General features: G+C 40.0%; 1 protein-coding gene across 3 annotated transcripts in view; it reads right to left on the reverse strand.

Moving 5' to 3' along the window:
* Positions 1-972: 972 nt before the first annotated feature.
* Positions 973-22,172, reverse strand: part of RAPH1 (Ras association (RalGDS/AF-6) and pleckstrin homology domains 1) — a gene marked incomplete at both ends in the record, with an annotated part of 57,487 nt that continues 36,287 nt past the window's right edge. For all 3 annotated transcript variants that reach the window (XM_082001321.1, XM_082001320.1, XM_082001319.1), the window contains 9 exons: positions 973-2,949; positions 7,485-7,627; positions 8,700-8,820; positions 9,426-9,524; positions 13,246-13,356; positions 14,583-14,726; positions 16,163-16,228; positions 18,195-18,316; positions 21,932-22,091. In XM_082001321.1, the coding sequence (XP_081857447.1) occupies positions 973-2,949; positions 7,485-7,627; positions 8,700-8,820; positions 9,426-9,524; positions 13,246-13,356; positions 14,583-14,726; positions 16,163-16,228; positions 18,195-18,316; positions 21,932-22,091 (2,943 nt within the window). The remainder of the gene's footprint in view (positions 2,950-7,484; positions 7,628-8,699; positions 8,821-9,425; positions 9,525-13,245; positions 13,357-14,582; positions 14,727-16,162; positions 16,229-18,194; positions 18,317-21,931; positions 22,092-22,172) is intronic.

A 22,172-nucleotide genomic window follows, 5' to 3' on the forward strand; every position in this document is an offset into this window, starting at 1 on the left:
AGCTTTCAGAAGGGGTTAACGCAAATATATTCATCTTGAGTCATAGAAACAAACGATCGAGCCTATTATAAAGTTAGAATGCATAATGGATTGGAATAATACCTACTTATCCTACTCACTGCACGGAGAAATAACTGAAATAATTTGTAGCAGTATATATTTTTAAACTATTTGGAAGGGAGGGGGAGGCTCTTTATAGTATAAATATATTTCACTCCAGCCCACTATATATAAAATCTATTTTCTTCCTCAGAACATATGCATTTTCAGTAGTATTACGACCAGAATGTTTTGGTATGTTGCATCTGTACTTTTCAATCAATGGACAACGTACAGTTACCAGCAGAACACCTCTGCTCTGCACTGTTTACCCACCACAAACTGCCAAGAGGTTTGTAGGTTGGTTTTTTTTCCCTTCCTTTCTTTAAAGTGCCCCCTACATCTTCATCTTTGTGGTAAGAATTGACTAGTTACAGAGTCAGATTCCAGATAATATAGTGACTGAAACAATAAATACGGTTCTACAAAAACATTCTGGTTATCTTCTATAATTGCGACGAAATATATCACAATATATTATATACCTACATTTATAACACATGCACAAACATGTCTCACATGGACAAACACTACAAAAAATTATCTCACCCCCCTCCCCGAAATGCAGAAAAAGTAAGAAAATGGGGTTTTGGTCCAATCCATATGAAGGGTAGAAGAAATTGAAAGGGTAAGTCAATGCCTCTCTACCCACTTTTCCCAATAAGGTATCAACACCCCCAAGCCCCCAACTTTTTTGGCCTAGCCATGAAAGGGGAATGTCTTTACATTTAGCCTTAGCTACAGTTCGAGGTCACCTCTTTTGATGGGGCTCTCATCCACGTCCCCACATTCTCTCCAAGAGCACACCGTCACAGGTTGGCCGATCATGGAGTGGCCCACAAATCACAGAGAGCACTGGCCGCTGGGGACTGACTACCAGTCCCGCGACAGCTTGGTGTTCTGATCCCTTTTGGGAGGTGCCGGGGGCGGCCCCCTCCGTAACGTTGCATAGCCAGATATATGACTGCCTCCGAAGCTGCTCGTCTTCTGCTGGTCAGCCAGCAGCTCTGGCGGAGGTGGAGGCAGGGCCATGTCGTCCATGGTGGCTGTGGGCTCTGTTCTGGACATCCGCGCGGAGGAGAGGGAGCCATGCCGGGTGATGGATTTCCGCTGCAGCGTCCGGTTGAGGTCTGCCAGGAATCCCGGCTGAACGCTAAGGCTGGACTTGGGTGAAGTGGGCACTTGAGGGCCAGCTGACCCTGGTGGCTCTGCGACCTCCGCCTGTGTCAGTCGAGTGCTGTCATTCCGCTTGGGACGTGTGGGTGGTGGGGCTTTCTTCACAGATGGTTTTGACCACGCCTGCGGCTGGGGATTGACAACAGCAACTTTTGGGGAGGTGCTGCCTGAAAACACAGATGGGATCTCAACTGGTGGGAGAGGAAGATCTATTTCAGGTGGTGGTGGTGGAAAGTCTGAATCCGATGGTGGTGAAGGGAATTCAACCACAGGTTCTTTCCCAGACACACCTGGAGCAGGAGCCTTGGGTGGGATCCCTCCTTGTGGAAGGACAATGGGCAGGCTCACCCCAGAAAGGTTGAGCTTTCCTGGTTTTGGAGGGGCTGCAGGAGGCGATGACTCCTTGGAAGGAGACCCTAACGGCTCTGGTGGGTGTGCAAATTTGCTGACAAGGCGGTCCACTGAAGGTCTCTTGGACTCATGGTACTCAGTGGAGCTGGTGGATTTGATGCTGGAGTTTCGCTGAGGTGTTGGAGGTGGTTTCTTCCCTCCAGGGCTTGATGTCTTGCTGGTCTTTTTGACTGGAGACCCTGATTTGTCGGGGGGGGGAGAACCTGCAGAGGAAGCTGGGGAAGGAGGTGGAGGAGGAAACACTAAGCTGCTCTCTGGTGGAGGAGGGGGGAAATCTGGTGAGGAAGCAGAAGCGGGCTGCCATTTGGGCTTTGCCTTCACTGCTGGAGGCGACTGTGGAGCCACGCTCAGTGGAAGGGGTTTCAGGGGCTGGGGCTCAGTGGCAGGCAGGGTGGGAGGAGGTGGGAACTGGCTAACTATCTGTTTCACCACGGACGGCACTGGGGACTGAGGGGAGGGAGGAGGCTTCACAGAGAAACTCTGCTGCTTTGGGAACGTTGGGGGGGGAGTGGGGCCAGGAGGGGCTGGGGGCAGTGGAGGCACCTGGGGAGAGGTGACACTTGGTTGTTTCTTTATTGCAAGGGGTAATGGAGCTGGCACAGGGGGGGTGACATGTGTGACCCCTGGTGATGCTGCCTTCCCACTAGGCGGGGGGGGGGGAGCTGCCACGACAGGCTTTGGGGGTGCGTGGGGTGGTGGTGGGGCAGGCACAGGAGGCGGCGGTGGTGGCAACGAGGAGGTGGCGGTGGCCATGGCCTGGCTTATATTTGGTTGAACCTGATGGATTTTGGGGGGCGGTGGGGGCGGTGTGAACTGAGGCACAGAAGGGGCACAAGGTGCCGGCTTCAGTTGTGCCATGGCCGAGCCTGGTGTGGGGGGAGGCGGCGGAGGTGGGGGAGGCGGCATGACCCCGTTGGGGGGCACTGGTATCTGAGGCTTCCCCGAGGGTGGGGGGGGTGGGGGGACCTGCTGCGCAGCAGCAGCTTTGGAAAAAGGCCCGCCGTGCTGGGCAGCGTTCTGCAGCCTGGTGATGGTGCTGTACTTGACAAAAATGGTGGCGGGTGAGCCCACGGATGGGGCAGCCTGGCTGGGGAGGGGGGGCGGGGGCGGGGGCGGAGGGGGCGGGGGCGGCGGCGGTGGGGGGGGCGGCGGGGGCAGCGGTGGGGAGGGCTGCGATGCTGTGTAGGGTGTCACCGCTTTTGTCTGCGGGGACACAGGAGGTGTGACAGACACGAAGGGCCGACCTGCAGGCTCCATTCGGGCCTATTGGGAAGGGATTTTTAGTGAAAGTGGAAAGTGAGAAAAAGAAAGAGAGAGAGGGAGGGAGGAAGGGAGGGAGGAAAGGAGACAAAGAGATTATAAAGTCAAGGTCTAAACGTGCCTGTCATTAAAATTAAGCAGCAGATTACAGCATGCAGGAAGTATTAGCAAAACAACGCAGCAAGAGACAGCCCTGTATGCTGACGAGCCCGGACCGTGCAGTCTGACGGGGCAGGCAGGGATGGGGGCTGGCAAGAATTGGTGGGGCCAGGTCTGCTCCAAGCTAAGTTGAATGTCAGGGAGAAAATACACCAGCCTTGTCACTTTTGTGGGGCAGGACCCTGTACCCAGTGAGAATCACTGGTCCTCCTCTGGGCAAGTGTAACGACCCAAACAGCACCCCCCAAAGCACCACAGGCCATGACAGAGGCAAGAAACTCTGCCGACATCTCCTCAGCTCTGTACAACTAGAGTTAAAGCATACGTGGCCTCCCAGAGCATCTGTCAAGCCTTTACGTTGGTTAGCTCAGGCCTTACGCTGTTCAGCGTTACAAAATGCAGAAATCCTGAGCTGCTCTAAAACACATGAAGAGGAAGCTCTATGCAGGAATACCGAGATCCTTCCACTCCACATGCTCTGATGTCCAAGACTGGCAAGGAAAAAAAATGAGGAAAAAGATGGAGAATTGAGATTTCCTAGGAAAATTTCCCCAGAAGGAAATGAGATCTTTTGATGAGAAGAGATCTACAAAAGAAAGTTAGCTTGGGAAAGGAAAGCTATACATGCAACTATTATATTAAACAGGAAAAAAAAGGGAAGACAGAGAAAAACTGACTAAGGGAAAGAGCAATGGGAAAGCAGCAGGCAATGTTTTAGTCTGCTCGTCAGCTTTTGCTCAAGTTAAATTGCTTCTCTAAAATTGTAAGCCTATGTTCCTGTTAAAAATTAAAAACATAATTGCATTACTCAAGTTTACAAACATCCTCCTAATACAAAGTTGTTTTGCTACAAGCCAAGTTGTGAATTTCACAGTCCACAGCATAGAAACATGCATTAGAAATGCAATGCCAACATGGCAACTCACCACCCTGGGTACCTATACTTCATTATTAGATACTTTGCCACAAGTTAGCCCAATTATGCTCATTTGCACTGCATGAGCAGGCTTGCATATTGCTTTGTTCTAAATACAGGTGCATAGAGCTTCTATATGTGCAGAACACCACCAAAGGATTAGAGTCAGAAACGACAAACAGCAATTTATAACACACAGGGTGTGCCTCTACCGGTTACACTAAGTTTAGAAGGCAAAAGTTCTGGAGCTAAATCAAAGCGTTCACATAACAAAACAGGAGAGAAATCTTGATCTCTTGCAAGTGTTAGTCTATAAATTACCACTCTCCCAATCACCCAGGTTAATGAATTTTCAAGTAGCACCACCTGACCTTAATTGTGCCCTGTATAAGGCACCACGGGTGTGCTGACCTTCACTTTTGACACCTGAGACAGCAAAAGGCAACAGGAAAAATAAAAGCGGCATAAAACGGACAGAGAGGGAGACCAAGGCATAACAGAACAGCTGTCCCTGAATGGCAAGACCTTGGAGCATCTTGAATTTGTCACTTAAAGCATACACAGCGAGCACACATTTTGATGCCTGTTGTAGCATCCCATTCGAAATAGCGTGTTCAAAATCTAACAAGCAAAATGAGACATAATGAGATCTGCACTGGCAACTGTGAAGAATGTGAACAGATGAATAAGGTATTCTTTGGGCAAACAGCAATCTTTCAAAATATGGACAGATCACCTGCATTTTGGGAAAGGTGGGGTTTTTAATCTTAGATATATTTGAAACAGAGAGGATTTTTCCTCATATCCACTGAAGACACTAATTTTCACAGTGATCTAATTAAATACTCAGCACAGGGAAAAGACTATTGTGCGTCTGAGGAGGGGGAGCCCCTCCAATCTCCACAGAAGCAAATTAAATGTCCACAACCAGAAACATATTCAGTGATACTTTGTTTGTAGAAGAACCTTGAACCACATCATTGTCCTTTTTCGTCCTTATAACTATGTGATGTCCTTCTGTGTATCTTGAAAAATTACTTATTGCATACTATCAATTCATGTTTGTAACATGCATCTTCATGACTATCTGGAACTCTCAGGAATGCTACAAAGAGAACAGTATCTATTTTTTAAAATAACTGTGCTTTTTTTGTTGTTTTTTACCTTTTTTTACTAAGAAAACAAGCTTTTGCAATTGAACTGTTTGCCATCCTTTTTCCTATACCCGTTGCTTTTGGATTGGTTAGCAAATATAACAGACTGCTAGAAACCTCAATATATTTTCAACTTTAGGTAACTGTTGTGAAGTTACTAGCACCTGGTAAATGAGGGAAAAGCAGGCAGAACTCACCCATTTTTAACTCATTGAGCAGTCAGCCACTGGCCAACCAGTGCAACATTCTGAGGCTGGCCAGCCTCAATGTCATCTCCCTGCCGAGCCAAAGCATGCTCTGTTCTGCCCTGCTTGCTGAGGAGGATGAGACAAGGGTGACAAGGAGTGACCAAAGCACTGTGAAATAACCATCTCTGAAGTAACTGTTTGGAGACTAATCTGCCTAAACCAGCACGTCTCAGTATCACTGCAACGGCAACTACTTTTCATGTAAGTTACAATTTTTTTCAACACTGTTATTTCCTTTCATGCCACACAGTTTAACATCTTCCACTGTCAGTTTGATTTATTAGTTATTTAAGTTCCTTGGGCCAGACCTGTACAGGACAAAAAAGCATGTACTATAGTTTAACTGAAGGTAATTTTGTCACCAGTTTACTCAGAACTTTTTAGCATGGCTTCAAATTATAATTTTACACTGTTCATTTAATTTGGATTCATTGGAAATTTTAAGGCAATCCATTCACCTGTGTTACTCACAAGGAAGAGAAACATACTTTTTCTTGGATTTGTGCATAGAAAGGAATTCAAATTGATGAAATCTTGAAACATGGATGGCCCTCAACAGGGAGCAGTCTGAATATTTAATTTTAAAATGGCTTTAGTCAGGTAACACAAACATTCTTGGGGTTTATTTAAACAAGCAATTGCCAGCAGCAGTATGGACTTGATAAGAACAACTGTGACCCCATTGTGGTAAACTTCAAACCTTTCTCTAAAAGCTTACAGAAAGTGTAGCAGCAGGATTTTTCACATTAAAATCAAAACTTTAGGAAACTATACCATTACAGTTCTCATAGCAGTACTCCCTCACCTCCGTCAGATACATGCTAGACAGACTCAAGTGCCCTATCTTTTGCATCCACCCCACTCCTGAAGAAATGATGCACCCTGCACACATACACAAGCCATCTGCTGATGAACATGCACCAGGTGTTGCACTCATGCAGTAGAAAAATTGGATGACAATTTAGCAGGCTACATTTCTGGGCTGAGTACTACATTACTATTAGAATCAGACAATTTCCAAGCCAGCAGGCACTGCAAAAAAGTTACGAATCCCAAAGAATGCAGACATGTCAGTTTTCACATTGTGCCACATGTCCTTTCTTATTTGAAAATGTGATGTTGTGTATTTTTTTAGTTATTTATCTGATACACCAATGTCAGGTGTAGTGACCCGTGGTTTTACTTTTAAGAAGCTTGCTTCTCTAGCTTGAACCTGGGGTCTGGGAAAGATTCAAAATTGACAGGAGTGAAGACGGCTTCTCATAGCATCCTGCTAATGTACTTCCACATGTAGCTGCTGCAGTTAATACTGATGGGATGGCCGTTCAGGAACCTGGAAGTTCCTCTGAGCCTGACAACAAACCGGCTTAAGTGGTAATCCTGCTGTGTTTGGAAGTATTGCCCAGGAACTACACCAGGCAACTACAACAGAAAGGACAGAAAACTAACCAAACCACACAGACCTGAGCCCCAGGCTTCAATGGGCTAAAATCTTTTGTAACCCTTGACCAGCAACAGGAGATACCAAACCTGCCTCAATCCACAATTGCTGTCAATTTTAGTACTTTTGCTTTGACCATACCTATGGTTACTGTTTCCATTTCCACCGAATGTAATAGAAAACATTTGAGTAATAACTACTGGAGTACTTCTTAGATAGATACACCTGCCTTCAGGTCTCAGTTATTCACATCTTTACAATGGAAACGTGGCTAGTTATCTGGTGGAATAAGATCTTAGTGAAAGAATTTCATTCAACTTGTTAACAGCCAATCTTTTTATTTTGTCTTTATTCAACATTAGTTACTAGGACTCTATGGGAAGGGCTGTATCATGCCTTCAAAGAACAGAGGGCTTCTGTGCACAAAAATAAAAGCAAGAACAGAAAGTTTCAGAATTCCCTGAAAAAGTGATTCCTGCAAAAACAATTATATGGCAGTGCACATCAATAGCATAGTGTAAAAAAGAGAAGAAAACCCGCTCAAGACAGAGGTGGAAGAGGTATCACTGTCTCATACGTTTTGTTGGCCATTGGTTCTCAAGCTAAAGTCTTCTTGTTACCTTGCTGGACTCCTCCAGTTGAGTGCCTCGTTTCCAGGCCTCGGAGAACATGGAGGTGACAATACTTTGGGAACGGACATGACCAGCTGGCTGGGTGTCAGAAACTCCACTGTCAGACTGATTAGAATGATTTGATTGAGATTCTGTTTAGAAGAAAGTTAAGAAACAGTTAGCATATGTTTCTGAATGCAAGAGTAAAGTTGGTGTGCTTATAATGCAACTGCGTGACATTTATTGGTGACACTTGTTAAACATGTTGTGCCACCGACATTGTTCCCACTAACTATTGCGTAAGCTCTAGCTCACATCCAGGCCGTTGCTGTTCGGAAAACACCACAGTGAAACAGATCCCTGGTATTAATCAAATCTGAAACTCCACAAAGATGACAGCGTGTCAGATAGGCTGCAAAGTAAAAACTTCCCCGCACTTTGGGAAAAGCCCCATTTCATGCAATGCATGCAGCCTGCTCTCTCCAGCACTCCTTCCCAGCACAACTGGACAAAACACTTTCACACAATAGCCTGTTTTCAATAATGACACTTGCCCCTGAGGGTTCAGAATAACCTGGCAAAGTGTCAGTCAGCTCTGAACAGTGAAATGAAACTATATAAACCATTCATCAATTTTTAAACTGTTATGTGCTACAAAAAAACAGTCCCAGTCCTGCTGAGAGGTAAACAGGAGCATATTACTGCGGGCACACACAGTTTGACACAGGAACAGAAACAGTATTTTAAAAATTTGACTCTAAAGACATTGGATCTTTGCCTTTGGGCAGTGACTATTTCTCATTTTCCAATTTCAAATATTTCAGTCAACAAAAACAGTTTAAGAGCTACACACACAAGTCTCTATGCATCATTAAAACATCTATTTGATTTCTTTTTTCAAATAGGTGAAGATAGAGGCATCAGGAATTTGAAAGGAAGTTTCCTCTTCTCAGTATCAGAAAAACAGTCGTTTTTGGAGGTGAACAAGAAAGTACTATATGTTCCAAATACCTACACCACTGCAAGTAATATAGTAATTTTTATATATATGTATGTATGTTAAACATAGACTTTATGTTTCAGACTTAAACATAGGATAAAAGACTTTGGAGAAACAGTCCATTTCCTGCAATAGTCTCTCTTGAGGTCTCCAGATAGCAGAGGTAATTAAATCTTAATTAAGGTAATTAAATCTTTCTATTATGAGACAGATCACATTATTACCTGGCAAACTAGATGAGCTGGAGCCTGACTTGATACTGGAGCTAGACAAGGAAGTCCAGTCATATGCCGATTCCGTCCTCTTCAATGCTTCCTGATAGTTCACGTATAGTTGCTTCCCATACTAAGCAAAATGACAAATTTAACAACTGTATAGGTTGTGTACCCTTTTCAGACTGTTGAGCTCCACCTCGGGCTTATCTATGCCACCTTTCCCCACTCCCTGAGAGAAACAACAGGCTCTTTGTTAAGAACCTCAGGCAACATTGATTTTTTTTATTAGTCAATTGCTGAAAGAAAGAAGAAGAGTTTACTTATGCTAGAAGAGATAGCATCAAGCCAGAAATGGGCCAATGTATAAACTAAGCCAAGCTGGGGATCTTGGAACACAATTCTGTGTTCTCAATTCTCTTTTCCCATAAGCCTTCTTTTTAAAATCTGTATGGGAGCTGGCTAAAATCTAGCCATAATGTCAGTTAGAACTTCATCATCTGACAGAGGTGCAGCAGAAACAAGAAGAAAGGGACCAACTACTGAACTATCATAACAACAAAACCTAACAATTTTGCTAGGGAATGAAATATATAAGAAGATTGTACAGTTAATGTTCAGAATAAAACAGAGGGAAGTTAGATTTAGCATGTATTTTGCTAAGTAACTGTAAATGGTTTCAAACACTTAATGACAACAACTCATGACAACAGTGCAAGACTGCCCAGAGGAGGTTACCTTGGCAATGCGGATGCCATTGATCCATTGGTGTAGTGTTCTTACATCATCACAGCAAAGATACTTGATATACTGGGATTTCTTCTGGATCTGAGGATGCTGCAGAAAAATTTTTGATCCTCATCAATATTTTAATAGCTAGGAATGCAAGGAAAGCCATTTATCTGTTGAGGTCTATACAGAGAAACTTAATGCTGGAAGCTCTTCAACAGTAGTCTGTATCTGAGCCCACTTAAAAATGTTTGAGAGTATTTAAGGAGGTGGCAGTGGGGATTGCTTCACACACAGATTGGCAGTATGTCCAGTGTGCACTGGTTTCAGGTTTAAAACACTAAGAAAGGGTGACTTGGTATTTTAGTGCTGCACTTTCTACCTACCAACAGTCTTCTGTACCTGTAAGGCTCTTAGGAAGAAATCTTTATACTCTCAAACCAAGTGATAAGAACAGTGTCAGCTTGCAAACACCTTTTCTAAACATAAGCAAGAGACTGCGAAAGTGTAAAGAGTTGTCTCCTTTCACTGGTCTCTGGACTAACTCACCACCTGAGGGAGACAACTGATATTTCACCTTCCTCTCACACCAAAACAAACTGGAGGAACACACAGACACGCTGGTCTTCCCTGCTTTTGCATGGCTTGAGTGAGACACTCCTCAAATGACATGCTGTTAAGCACGATTCCATTTTCAGCTTGTAGAGCCTTCAAGGTCCCCACCCTGCTGATGCAGGGCTATCATCCAAAATACCTGCTGGTCCCATATGCATGTATAAAAAAGGTGCTATATTTACCAATTCAGCAGTCAAGAAATGTATATTTTTAAAAAATTAGACACTGGAAATCATTCTGGATGGATTACTCCATTGTTTCCTGTCCACGCTGTAGAAGTTACATGTGTCATAGCTGCTGGGGCAACCCTACTCAATTTCTTATCATTTCCTCTGTTATCTTACAGTTCAGTGACACAGTTTTGCTTGATGATTGTATTTAAGTTTTATGGAAGACCGTCTGAAACATATATCAAAAAACTTTTGATCTCTTTCAGAGTATTTTCTGCTGTTGTCTTCCAAACATAATTATTTCAAAATGAACATGAACATGTTTATCTCCACCAACAGAATATAAATAACTGAATTATGACATTAGATAACTTTTCATTTTTCACTACCAGCCTCTTTCACATACATGTTGTATAACAAAGAAGAGTCTACAGAAGCACAAACAATTACTTTGTTAACAAGCCATCTTTTTCCTGGACTTGTTCAAAAACTTGGCTATATAGAAACAAAAGAACCTCTCAGAAATCTAACGTTTAGGACCAAGGAGCTAATACTATATACAAGCATACAAATGTTATGTTTAACAATTTAACACAGCACCTGTCTTGCACAATAAGGTTCAAGATAAACAAAGGAAGCAAACACATAAAGACATATCCATTCTGGACTTCAGTGAGAATCGGCCTTTGAGTTTGTATTTGCCATTCACCTCTCCAAAAACATGTTCATGTTGTGGAGGTATTTCCCAGCTTAGTGAATCTTGGTGGCACAAAACTGAGTTTCTATTAAAAAAACCTCTATGGCTTCTATACGTTGGTACTAATATAAAACATCATTTATAACATTTTAAGAATTGACGAAGGCAGGACTCAATCCTGCTTATACAGTAATTTGGCGATTCATCAGTTTCACACTGAAAATATAGTTTCACTTTGTCTTAAGTTATCTGATTAACTCTACTCCATTAATTTACTTAAATAAAGGGAAAATTTAGACACAATAAAATTTGACTTTAACATTTTCATGTCTTCATTTATGCTTGGAATGGCAATACTTAGATAAGACTTAGTCTGGTTTACTCTGTGTGGTCAACAAGTCTGAAAAAATAATTCACTATTTAACTGATCTAGTGAAATATATTCACTATTATAACCTGTCCAAATGATGTGGAAAGTGACACATGTAAACAGAAAAAATCAATTTATTTCAAGGAATTTATAAATACTTACAAACACTAACTTTTTTTGTTTTAATTGCATTCAATTGACTGTGCCAATGACCTATAAGAATGTGGAAAATAGTTCCAGTTTCAGCTGTATGCCTTCTCCCTTAATATCATGTACCATATTTGATATTCAGTGGCTACCTCTCAGTGGGCCCAAATGCATGTTGCCCTGTCTATTGGAAGATGAAATCCTTTTTTCATACAGTGGACAGGCAGCCACACACTCCAGGTACATAAAACATTCTAATGTACTGACATATGCAACACCACATGAGCTACACATCAGGGAAGGTAAGAGGTCAAAGGAAAACTGTAAGTGCAAGTGTAACTAAATCTTGTTACTTGCACCATTTTCACATCCATGAAGGCACTTTACTTCTTGTGAACATACTGTGAAAACCTGTTTTAAAATAGCACTGTAGCTAGCTATCTTGCAGGAACTGACATAATTTTGAACACTGTGTAGGAGTCAAGAGAGACTGGGAGATGAGTTGATGCAATTTAAAATAACTTCAAGTACTCAAGGTGTTAAATATCAGTTTAAGACCAGGTCACTGCTTTTGTAACATTTGTTTTCTACCTGTCCTTTATACTCAGAAGTTTCTTCCTTTACAGCATTCCCTTTCCCTCAGGTTGGGCAACATGGATAGACTTGACTCTCTAATATCAATTTCTGCACAATTATTGACCTACATTTTGAGAAGATGGCAACTCCCTGAAGTTAGCGTTTCAAGGGGTAATATCTCACTGAACCTGAACTGCTGTAAGGTATAGAGTTGCCAAAAGGAAAAAAAGAAGTTTAGTATTATGTTTGAGAGCATGATGAACAATTAAATAGACTGAGACTCATCAGTCTGGAAGTAAGACAATTCAGGGCAATATGAAAACGGTTACAAAGCCATGAGGAGCATGGAGAACAGGCAACAATTGTGCACTAACTGTTCACTTCCTATAAAAGAACTAGAGGAAAATGAAATGGAAAGCAATTGATGGTTCAGAACAAGTAAAAGAACGTAAAGTAAAAAGTAAAAAGCAAGTAAAAAAAAAAACTGCTGCAGCATTCTCAAAGTTTCTTGTAATCCCAAGAGACATCATACTCAAAGAGTAAGACTGCACCTAGGGCTATTAAACAACCAAGATCCACTGCCTGGCTCCCTAAATTTCTAAAGGCTGAAAAAGTATTCTGTGGAAGTATCTCTGCAAGACCATCCTGTACATCTAATTTTTCCCTAAGAAGCTTATAAAGGCAGGCCACTGTCAGAGAAGCCTAGGGTGCTACATGAATCCAGTAAAGTCATTCTTCCTCTGCTCTCTGTGATCTCCACCCCACCTTGCAATCCACATGGATCTTCTGGCAGGTAGAGGAAATCTGTCAGCTTAATGGGGAAGAAAGTGATTCATAGTAATTTCTTCCGTCTGCTCTACTCCCCACATGGCATTTTCTCCTTTTTTTTTTTTTTTTTTTTTAAAAACTGTATTTCTGTCAAGGAGGCTCATTACAACTCCACAGAAAATGTAGATAAACATAGCTTTCTCACTGTCATTGTAACTTACGTCAATTTAGATTCCTCATGTGCAGAATGAAGATAAATTAGAGATTCACACTGAAAACTGACAGGTATAGTTTTCCAATTGTTATACTAGTATAGGAAGTGTACTCTAAATTATAATCTTTTCCAAGATTAATGCTGTGTTAATCAGCTGTTGCTTCCACAATTAGGAAGTGTAGTTAAGAGGGACTAAAATTAGTGTGGAAATGTTTCAAGCTCTTTAATTGCTCTTTTCAGTAGGAGAATTTTCAAAGTAATTGACAAATTACCTTTAGCACTAAACAATAGTCTGTGGGTGCTTTATATTTGTTCCGATAGTCCTGTCCGTAGTAAACATTGACATGATCTAGCTGTAGAAAGCACACGAGATCCCGTGAGACCTATTAAATACAAAAATAATAATTTAATCATTTACAAAACATCTTTATAAGAAAACCACACACACTGACAAAATCACCTTAGTATTAAGATCCGATACCAATATAAGGTCTAGTTAAGGTCAAATATTAGTTTCAATTTGATTTGAAAACTACCAATACAAGAAGGAGCTACAGCCATGCAAAGTCTTACTTCAGACATTCATTTTTAACCAGGATGCCCTTTTCCAAATTCAGTCTGGTTTTTTGTGTTTTGTCTGCATCTTGCCTTTTGACAACATTTTACATCAAACTACTACTGTTTATTCAGAGATGGTATCAGGAGAAAGTAAATAGGATTGGTTGACCAGGAACTTTTTAACAGCTGTTAGTTACATTTCATCTTGGTAATAATGAAGGCATCCAAATTCCAGTGTGACCATGAGTAAAATTCTAATGATGTTTGGCAGTGATTGCAGGGCACAGAATTTCAACAGGCTATCTTGCATACAGATGGTTTTAATGAAGCCAAAGGCTGTGGAAAGAACATCCAAGATAGATTCAGCTCTAAAGGGAGCTGATACGTTGACAGAGATTTCCTGTTCATTGCCATTTGTGTGGGAAGTGGACTTCCTGCACTGGGGATCAGTTGCTGCTATCAAGACTGATAGATTCATGGACAACTTGAACTCACAGTAGTTCGGCCTTGAAGCTATAATGCATTTGTAGCAGCTTTCTATTTACTTTTCATTATTGATACACAGCAGTAAGTGACACTGAAGAAATTATATTATATTTACCAGTTTCAAAAAACATAGCACAAATTGGTCTGAAAAGAATCCCATTTATATCAACTAAAACCAATGAAATTATGCAGACTCATTGTGGAGTTGGTCTGATATTTTATGATTGGCATTTGCAGTGCAATTTGGTCCTTCATCTGAATTCTGCTTGAAAAAAACAGCCTCTCAACTCCACCAACCATTTTTACTCAAGTGTTTCTGAACACCTAACCCCAAGCTCACTCAAAGCACAGACCCTTGTCTTCTTGTATTTTTAAATTTGGGGGTACACTCTTCACATCAAGTGCCACCACAGTAATTTACACAGTATTTCCATGATAAAGTTGCACCTTTAATTAAGGGATGTGGCACTAAGCAAGGCACAGCTAAGTCAAAATTTAAGGCTGACCTGTGTGCACAATTTACCAGCGATAAATAATTCAAGGAAATTGCTTTAAAGTAGCATACCTTTGCCTTCCCTTTAGGGACATAGTAGATTCCAGAAGCTCGAAGAAGAAAGTAACGTTTCTTCCAAGACTTCTTACCATCCTCTTTCAGCCACAAAACTCCCTCGATCTCTGGCACGGTTACAGAACTTCCACAGAAACATTCCTGATGATAAACACAGTGGATTGGGAAGAACATACAGCATGCAGGGGTTTGTTTTTCATTACTGAAATTCTGAAATTCTTTATCTAAGGAATGCACATGTAACAGCGACAGCTCTTTTTTTCATGCAGTGATACGAATTACACATTAACTGTAGAAGCTATAAGGTAATTCAGACAAACACAATAGGGGATCTTAGCATTTTCTCAGTGCAAGAACGACAAAGAAAATATTAGCAGCCACTGTAAAGATTTTCTAACCATTGCTTATCAGTAATAGATGCACCAGTGGCCTTACTAAAGTCATGAAGTCACCTTATAGATCTAGCCCCGTAAGTATAAGTATACACAAAACCTAATTATATATCCATCAGATACAGCTATAATTAATTCCATGAGTACTTTGTTGTTACTAACTGCCAACACTACAAGTTCTGTTAAGGTTCTATTTATAAAGAGATAACAGAGGGAAACAAACACTTTAAATACACTCCAGATTATATGGAGCACAGAGATTTACGATTAATCCTAGAAGACTGAAAGAATTTGATAGATTTACAACCTTCAGCACGTCATGGCTTCAAGCATCTTTTTGATCCACAGCATTCACATGACCACTTATTAAAATCCATATTAACAATATACTAAGAGCAGGTATAAGCTACTCATAAGTTAAATTGTATTAAGTATAATCCAAAATTAAATACCCAAAATATTTACTTTTGTGTAACTACTGAAATCATAATCATTATTCTGGACATCAAGTGGAAGCTATGACACTTCAAGCATGGGTATGTCTCTACAAAAATGCCACAAAACCATTCAGTTTTCAGCTTATGGAGGCTATGTTTACTCTTTGCTTTATTTGCTCCACGCATTTTTTTTTTGTCCTTAGTCCTGTAAACTATTTAATGTGTTCAATAATAATTGACTTCCTTTTCTGTCACTCATTTTTAAATTTAATATTTGGTTATTTTAAAATGTAATTGAAACAATTTTTAACTACTTTGCTTAGTAACAAAATTTAAAATATTAATATAAAGCAGTCACTGAACCAATGCTACAGAATTTTGTAGAGAGTAACAATTTGGAGAGTACTAGTAAAAAAAAATCACTACCACCACAGGTCAAAAAAACCAGGTGAGAGTTACGTAAATTTCAAATATTTTTAGCCATAGTTACAGGTAACTTCATTTCAATTATCATTGTGTATTGTATTTCAGTTATTAAATAAAATTAAGACACATTTTTATTAACTGATCACATCTGAGACAGGGTAACATTAAAATAGACATTTATTTCAAATGTAGCACATTCCATTCACAGTTGTTCCAGAATTACACACAGGTCCATCCATCAACTTCAATCACCACAACCTTTTAGAGTTTAGCTTCAAGCTCTGAAATGACCATTCTGCCCTTTTTGTTTTGGCAGTCTTACCTCTAGCAGCACCTCTTTATTTCTGTCTGCCATCTCAGAGGTTTCTTTCTTCCCCAGAAGATAGTTCTGTAACAAGAGAAAGCTTAATATTTCTATAGGCATTCTGAAATCAAGGCCCATAACATTTCTCGTTTACCTTTCTGACGCAGTAAGAAAAAACCCCCATCTATTATGTAAGAACAATACATTAACTGAACAAAACTGTGGATGAGGGAAAAGCTGTGGATGTCGTCTACCTAGGCTTTAGTAAAGCCTTTGACACTATCTCCCACAGCACTCCCTGGAGAAACTGGCTGCTCATGGCTTGGACAGGTATACCCTTCACTGGGTAAAAGAACCTGACAGAATGGCTGGGCCTAAAGAGTTGTGGTGAATGGAGTTAAATCCAGTTGGCAGCCAGTCACAAGTGGTGTTCCCGAGTGCTCAGTACTGGGGCTAGTTCTGTTTAATATCTACCAGTGATCTGGATGAGAGAATTGAGTGCACCCTCAGTAAGTTTGCAAACAACACCAAATTGGGCAGGAGTGTTGATCTGCTTGAGGGTAGGAAGGCTCTACAGAGGTATCTGGACAGGCTGGATCGATGGGCCGAGGCCAACTGTATGAGATTCTACAAGGCTAAGTGCCAGGTCCTGGCCTTGGGCCAAAACGGCCCCATGCAACACTACAGGCTTGGAGAAGAGTGGCTGGAAAGCTACCTGGTGGAAAAGGACCTGGGGGTGTTGGTCGGCAGCTGGCAATGTACTTCTTTCCACCCTGCCCTGATAGTTTTGCTGAATAAAAATATTTGTTTTTCATGAAGTACTAAATACTCCTTGTCTTCTTAAGAGGAACCTAACTATGCATAGGTACTGTGAAGTTTTGTACTCTTCTTCAGCTTGGAAAGGACTAGCACAATGAAGATCTTTCTCATCCTAACCCCTAGCTCTTATAGTGGAAAAAAACAATATTCACAAACTTTAGCCAGTTTAGTATTTTAAACCACGGAGAAATATTGGGTTTATGCTGGTACCTCATTCTTGTTGACAGTGCCTACTGTATGTACTGATAGTAAATGTATCAACTACATGCTTTTAAAAAGAATTTAGAGTTTTGCTGCTTCATCAAAAAGCACTTGAGTAAGACCTGGTTTTCAATTCTTGCTTTAAAAAAAAAAAATTTTTAAAATCAAGTACACTGATGATGTCCCAAAGGATGAGCATGCAAAACTGATACTCAGATTAAATACAAGAAATTACCACATAGGTACCATACAAATACAAAAATAATCTATGACTGCAAAAGGGAATACATTAGGTAAGAGTTAAGAGAGAGATCAAGTGGTATTATATCCAGTTCTTTCCAATTCAAATTCTTCAAAGAGCTATCTTCTGCTTTTCTGTTTCTTTTCCTCCACTCCCTTATGATACTGAACTGCTGCTGTAGATAGAACTGGGTATCAAATCTGTAGCTACCATTTGATAGAAGAGAGCCCTTTGAGGTCATTTGAGAGAGAAGAGGGGCCTTTGGTTTCCTAGCCAGGGAACAGGAAAAACGGGTGAACAGAGGCAGGTCCCAGCTTCCACAGCGTGGGACCCTGCTCTCTTCTCTTCAATTGCCATTTGACTACTGAGTAGCTGTTCTCTTTGATTTTCTCTTCCCCTCCCTGCCAGCAACATAAGAATGCACAGCGGAGAGGCATTTCTATTAGCAGTATCTGTCAACACCTTTCTTGCATATTTACACATTTGAACAGCACTAAGTATTGGTGTAAATGCCATGAAACTGCTTGCCTTCATCTCCATTAAAATTACTCACGAACACCTTAGCAAAGAGATTGCTTCAGCTCATGGTTTTCTGCTAGGGACTTTTGTGCCAACTACAATGTGGATGGGTACATGGTGCCAAAATGTAAAGTTGCCTGGCATTTTAATACATACACAAGTATCAAAATAAAAGTACGGAAATGAATGCTACCAAAAAAAGTAGAGAAACTGCAATGAGGCATGCATGTGCGCACACAAACACGCATTTAACATGAATCTCAGGCTTACCTGGGGATTCTTGAAAAGTGCGTACTTCTCTATACGTTCCACAAACATTAGTTTGTTTTGACTATCTCTTGTCCAGTTCAGAAGATTTTCAACTAAATTTTCATGATCTTCAAAGATCCTTTCTGCAGCAATAACAAGATAGCAAATACATTTGAATCTGTCACATTCTGTGATAGAAACTAGTCTGTAGTCCTATCCGGGAGACAGGGTATATATGTAGAGAAAATAGAGTTCAAGGTCTACTAAAATGAGGAATAAGTTTACACTAAGAAACTAAAAGAATTTAGTCAAATTTCAGATGTACCTGGTTCAATTTCACACATACACTCACTCAACACCCTCACTTCTGTCTCTTCAGGCTTATAGTTCCATCAATATATGAAGTGTTTTCTTTTTTTCCACCTGACAAAGCCTACCATCCCACATTAACACAGCAGACTCAAATGACGACATTTCACATGTCATGAGTACAAATAAGAAGGTTATCACATTTATATGTACTCTAATCCACACAATCCCTGGAGGAATTTATTATTAGGCAGCTTTTTCAGCACAAAATTTGTTTCTACATGCCCAATCACTACCTCACTTGTAAAGTATCAAAAAAGGTAACAGACAATAGTAAGAGGGAAAACAAAATGCTCCTGAAATGCAGAATATTCATGGTTAGTGGGCGTATGGTAGAAGTAGTCTGAAAACTGACACTGTCCATTTCTTATAATTTATCTTGCTGAATAAATGATGTACCGGCAATGGCTTCCGAGAACTCTGAGCTTTGACTCTCTGTTGAGATAGTTATCATTAGGTACAAGATGCTGAAAATAGGGAAAAGAGAAGAGAGGAAGAAAAAAGGAGAAAAATTTACTGAAATGGTAGAGGAGTATCTGAAAACCCCTATTCTAAAATAAATAAGGAAGAATACATCTTTGGGAAACCACTAGACCACCTTTCTCCTCCTTTCAAAGACTGTTAAGTAGAATCTTGCTTTCTGTAATTTGTTCCCTCTTTGCGTAGGCCACACAGTTTTTCATTCAATAATTTCAGCAAATTATTTCTTTCAGAATTCTTTGGGACTTTCTTGGCCTTTCAACTGCATCTGAAAGCAGAACATGTTTTTTTTCCCCACAAAATCAATTATACCACATTTTTACAGAGGGTATATGGCACTGATCACATCCAGACCTAGGAGTTATTACTAATGAAGACTGAGATGACAGATGACATCTCAACATCTTTGGTAATTAAGAATACTAAGCAGAGTGAATGCAACAAAATGTCATCTGTAGGAAAGTGATTAAGGTTTGAGATGACAACACAACATTACTGAAGTCTCAGTGAGATCTTTCTAAGAAGCTTTCAAGTTTCAACTCTTAAATTTCATCAAGCTCTATCAGTAACACAGCAATATTGTCTTCCAAGAAAGTAAAAAAGGAGTTACCTAAGAGAAGAACAAAACAAAGAAACTTCTGAGGACTGTGAAAGCTTAAATCACACTGCAGCCTCATTACTGAAACTGGATAGCTTCCAAAATGTATCAATTGTTATTATAAGAATACTGAGTATATATGTACCTATAGTATATAAAGCTGCATATAATGCAATGTTGCTATTATTAAACATACTCTAAAATTAAAACATTGTAACTCACAGATATTTCATAGATGTAGTCTGCACTAACTAAAAAATTAATACAACCCTTATCCCAACCAAAAGAAACCTTCCAGGGTTGTTTCTGTCACAAACTTGCAGGGTGAAACTGGGAAAAACATTTCATTCTGCATTCTGGAAATAATATCTTCTGAAAGTACATAAAGCTCCTGGTTAAACCATCAGATAGTAACAGGTGGCCTTCTACTTGAAGTACGTGTACCTAAATCAAAGACTCCTCAAAAACCAGTTAACCACATGCATTTGAAGCAGACCACATAAAATGCAAAGATAATCAGAACTCCACAGGCCTCATGTCTTTCTCCACAGTTAGCTTAAAGCTTTCACTGCATTTTATTGAACTGTGCAATCAATGAGCAATCAACTGACAAGACAACACAGTAAAAATACATTGTGAAGTTACGTAGGTCTTCTGTGTCTTGCTAAAGGATGACAAAGGAGTGAGTTCCTCTCACATAGGCATTGCCAGAAAAAGAGGTTTCAAAAGACGAACCACTGGCAAATTTGCACAACACAATACAATATACAATAGTACATAGGCTGAGAGCTTTGTTGTAATAATTTTTCCAACTGCTTTTCAAGTTCCAATATAAAATATAGGAATCAGGCTGCAGTTTGGATTTCTTTAAAAAAAAAAAAAAAGAAATTTATGAAAAACAGTTGCCCTACCACGGATCAAGAAAAGCCAAACTGAAAAATGAAAGAGGAAACTGAATTCTATCCTCTTGCATCATTCTTAGGTTTATCATGTTGTAGTCTGAATTTAAAATTCTATAATTTTAATAGAAGATGTTCTTTAGCTTGAAACTCTTTCAATACAGCAGTCAAATTCTGTCATTCCCAGTATGTCACTGAGGCCATACAGTAGGGCATGCATATACTTGCAAAACACCCGAAGAGAGATTTGTTAAAACCTGGTTTTGTTTCAAAATAATCTTAATTCAGTCACACTGTTAATTTGGATAAATACCAGTTTATCTTTCTGTCTGAAGCCTTTCTCTTTGTTTCTAACAGAAGCTGAAAATATTTTTCCAATATTTTTTTCCTTTATTGCTTCCAGGCTGCACAGTGAATGGAAGGATCTTATGAAAGGAAATCTAGGATGGGAAAGGCCCCTGGTTAAGCCTTGAGACCAGGATACTGCTATCTACACATTCAGAGACTTTTCAATAATGGAAACATAAAACTATTGCAGAACTAATAAGGTTATTTATTCACAGTATTCTCATTGGTAAAATGTTACAGGATTAAAGCTTTGATTTTTATATACCTCATTTGGATTTACATAGAATTTGTGCAAATTCTTTCTGGTTTCAAAACTGGACAACTTCTAAGATTTCATTTACTGAAATTTTAAGGTCTTGAGCCCAGTAAGGTGTTATTTTTCATATGAAAGGTAGAAGATTCAAAGGACACTCTGTCACCCTACAACACCTTTTTTTTCTAACAATAAGCAAAGTTAACACGCTACATTGCCTGAAACAGAAAAGGTTTCACCAAAAGGGAGGAAATACTAATTTGCTTTTCTTTAGTCAACAGGTAAGGTGCTTAACAGCTCTTTGATGTAATTCTTCTTTGATAACACCGATTAATAAAATTGTTTTTCTCCCATTTTCCCCCTCCTTTTCCATTCAGATACTATATCACTTGCCTAAATGAACAACTTATATTGCGGTATGTGCAATGCAGTGCAAAGGAGCTTTAACAGCCCTGAAAGCCATATTGCCAACTGCATTAAAATATTTAACAGAAAAATAATGTAGATTTATCCCTTACCTCTTTCTTCTGTGAGGAACGCATCAAAACCAAGAGGCTCAGTGACTAGACATTAGTAAAATTCCTATATCACACCTCCGAATTTAGCCGTGTTTTTAATATGAAAAGAAGAAAACATTCCCAGATCATTCTGAAACAATGTCATTCATGAGCTTTATTGCATGAACATTTACTACATGAATGAATGGGATGAACATTATGAAGACAAGAATTTACATCATTCTGAGCCCATAGATACAGACAAGTATAACATCAGTAAATAAGAATTAGAAGTGATTATAATTATTACTTACCCATTTGCAATTCAGAGATGGTTTCCACCAATGACCAGTCTAAACTGTAACCACAATGAGATTTGTCCATCAGATTGTCTAACACTTGTCTCACTGTCTGCCTCTCATCCACCATCATAGTTTTTGAGCTGTCATCAGACATATGGACTCTGATCACCAACTATTAAGCAGAAAATTAGTAAGGCAAGGAGGATTAACTTCCCACATTTCAAATAAAACCATATTTTTTAAGATCTTGTTT

Source organism: Phaethon aethereus (assembly GCF_964289735.1).
Source record: "Phaethon aethereus genome assembly, chromosome: 6".
NCBI lineage: Eukaryota > Metazoa > Chordata > Aves > Phaethontiformes > Phaethontidae > Phaethon > Phaethon aethereus.